The sequence below is a fragment of the Elaeis guineensis genome, chromosome 10 (assembly GCF_000442705.2).
Source record: "Elaeis guineensis isolate ETL-2024a chromosome 10, EG11, whole genome shotgun sequence".
In the NCBI taxonomy this organism is placed as follows: Eukaryota; Viridiplantae; Streptophyta; class Magnoliopsida; order Arecales; family Arecaceae; genus Elaeis; species Elaeis guineensis.
The window spans coordinates 23,503,909-23,506,384 of NC_026002.2; the positions used below are offsets into that span (position 1 = coordinate 23,503,909).

Genomic DNA, 2,476 nt, shown 5'->3' on the forward strand with positions numbered 1-2,476 from the left:
CAATTCAAGAAGCAGCAAAAATTGCGTAAGACTAGTAGAATATAATGATAAAAACTGATCAGCCTTGTCACCTCAAACAACAGTCTAAATACAAGTACATTGACATTTCCAATGTACATTATATCAAAACCTCTCAAAGCAAATAATAGATAAATAAAAAAATAATTATAAATTTATAACTATAAATCCATCAGTACAGACCCAAGAGGAAGGAAAAAAGATAACAAATAAATCTCTTTCAACTCCAAAACAGTATTCTTTTGTACAGAGAAGGAAAACATCAGCTCCCATATATATATATATATATATTTTTTTTTTCCCCCTTGTATCCTCCTGCTGAAAATTTAGCAATCCTGTTTCTCCTTTATATATATATATCATCATCAAGCTAATACAAGTCAGTCTGTGATGAGTTGAGGTCAATCCTGAGCTTCTTCTTGAGGGTAGGAATCGGCACGTGCGAGTCACACCGGGGGCACCTGGGGTCCACCTTGGCAATGAGTACGTAGAGGAGGCACCCGGGGCAAGCGGCAGCGATCATCCCACCGGACGAATCAGAGCCATCCGTGACGCCTTCCTCGTCCTGATCTGCAGCCGCGCGCCGTTTGATCGAAGATGAGGTGGTCGAGGACGAGGGCGAAGGAGAGGCGTCGGATCGGGGGCGGTGGTGGGGGATCCTGATGCGGGACTCACGCTCCAGCGCGGACTTCACCTTCTCAAGGGTGCACACGCTCTGGTAGGCGGCGGCGGAGGGGACCGGCGCCACCAGCTTGAGGTCGAGGGCGGTGGAGTTCTCTGGGAGGACGCCGGCAGTGGCGGAGGAGGGCGGCGGCGGCAGGTTGAGGTCCTGGAGATTGTGGGGCGACGGATTGGATTCGCGCTTCTGGAGGTACGTTTTACCCGACTGCAAAGATTGAGGAAAAAAAAAAAAAGCATACTTTTAAATTAGAAATTTGAACAATAACATCGAAAGATCCTTTTTCTTAGGGAAAAAAAAGGTTTCTAGCACAAATAAAACAAACCAGTAATAAATCCCCAAAAAAAAAAGTTTTTTTCTTAAAAAAAAGGAGGCAGGCGTACGCTCAGGAGAAAGAGAGGAGAGAGCTCCATGGAAATTATGAATTTTAATCATGATAGCAGGAAAAATAGTAACAGAATAGAACAGTAAATGAAAAAACTAGGTTTTTGTTTCGAAGGAAACAAGATAAGAGAAAGGGAGATGTGGAATTGGAAAGATGGTGAATCGAAGAATAAGAAATATGGTGGAGGAAATCGAGGAGAAACCAAATAATTTAATTCATAGTTTGAATTCTAACATGAGAGAAATTTATGGTTAAGGGATTTCAAAGAAAAGAAAGTCCCAAGTAATTTCGTTAAGCTTTAAAAATTTATGGAAAAATATTCTAAAGGAAATTGGAATCCTTGCAGGAAAGCTCGGAACTTGGCCATAAAAGGCCGAAGAAAAAAAAGGAAAATTTTCAAGTTTTCTTAGTAAGGATCAGAATTTGTAAGAAAGAAAAACCGAAATTTTTACAAAACCTCGCAAGCATTCAAACCAATCGAATTCAAACAAAACGAATGAAAGAGGGAAAAAAAGGGAGGAGATCAAGCGGAGACGAGTACCAATAGATCGAGGCGCCGCTCCCAGCCGGCGGGGACCTGGAGATCGAGATCTACCTCCGCCGGGGATCTGAGGACCGCGCCGCCGCCGAGGAGGTCCCTGGTGACCAAATCGCTTTTCCCCTCACCTTCTTCCTTGTACCCGCTCAGCATCCGCGCTAAAAAGCCCACATCCGCCGCCATTAGCGCACCTCCAGCTTTCTCTGGGGCTAGGGCTTTATCCCCAAAAATCTATGTAACGCTTCCACCAGAAGAAAGCGAAGAAGAGAACCGAGTGGGGAGGGGCCCCGAGAGGGGAAGCCTATTTATATGGTTGAGAGTGGATAATATTTATATAAAGGTTTTGGAGGTACTAATTAATTCATTAAATGAGATATATCCCAGGTAGCCATATTAGATATTTAATGTGATATTGTTACTTAATTGATATTAATTATAGATAGAGTTTAATTAGCATATAGGAATCCATTACGGGAAGAGGAGACCACAAATCTAGAGGTTTTAGTGCCTTTCCCCGTGGGATATGGATATAAAAGTTTATATCTATGTTTATTTTAAATAGATATATTACAAAATAGATATTGAAAGTAGAACAAATATTGTGGATGGGTCAATTTTATAACCATCAAATTAAATATATTACTAAATAAAAAATAAATTAATTAAATTATATTCAATTATTCTTCTTAAAAATTTGTAAGCAATTGATAAGGTCAAATAAGATTACAAATAGAATCAGATATCAGATATCAATTGGATAAATTATATATATATATATAGAATATGCTAATTTTGTATCCTTGTATAGATTTGCAATAGATTTGGATAGATATTATGTGGTCCACATTTATCCCTA

The 2,476-nt window shown here is 39.9% G+C and overlaps 1 protein-coding gene across 1 annotated transcript; it reads right to left on the reverse strand.

The window, feature by feature from the left end:
• Positions 1 to 337: 337 nt before the first annotated feature.
• LOC105059839 (uncharacterized) lies at positions 338 to 1,910 on the reverse strand. Its single transcript, XM_010943299.4, has 2 exons — positions 1,624 to 1,910; positions 338 to 904 (listed from the first exon to the last, which is right to left on the reverse strand). Exons 1-2 carry the CDS (start codon positions 1,801 to 1,803, stop codon positions 389 to 391), a joined length of 696 nt encoding a protein of 231 aa, XP_010941601.1. The 5' UTR covers positions 1,804 to 1,910; the 3' UTR covers positions 338 to 388.
• Between the last annotated feature and the right edge of the window lie 566 nt (positions 1,911 to 2,476).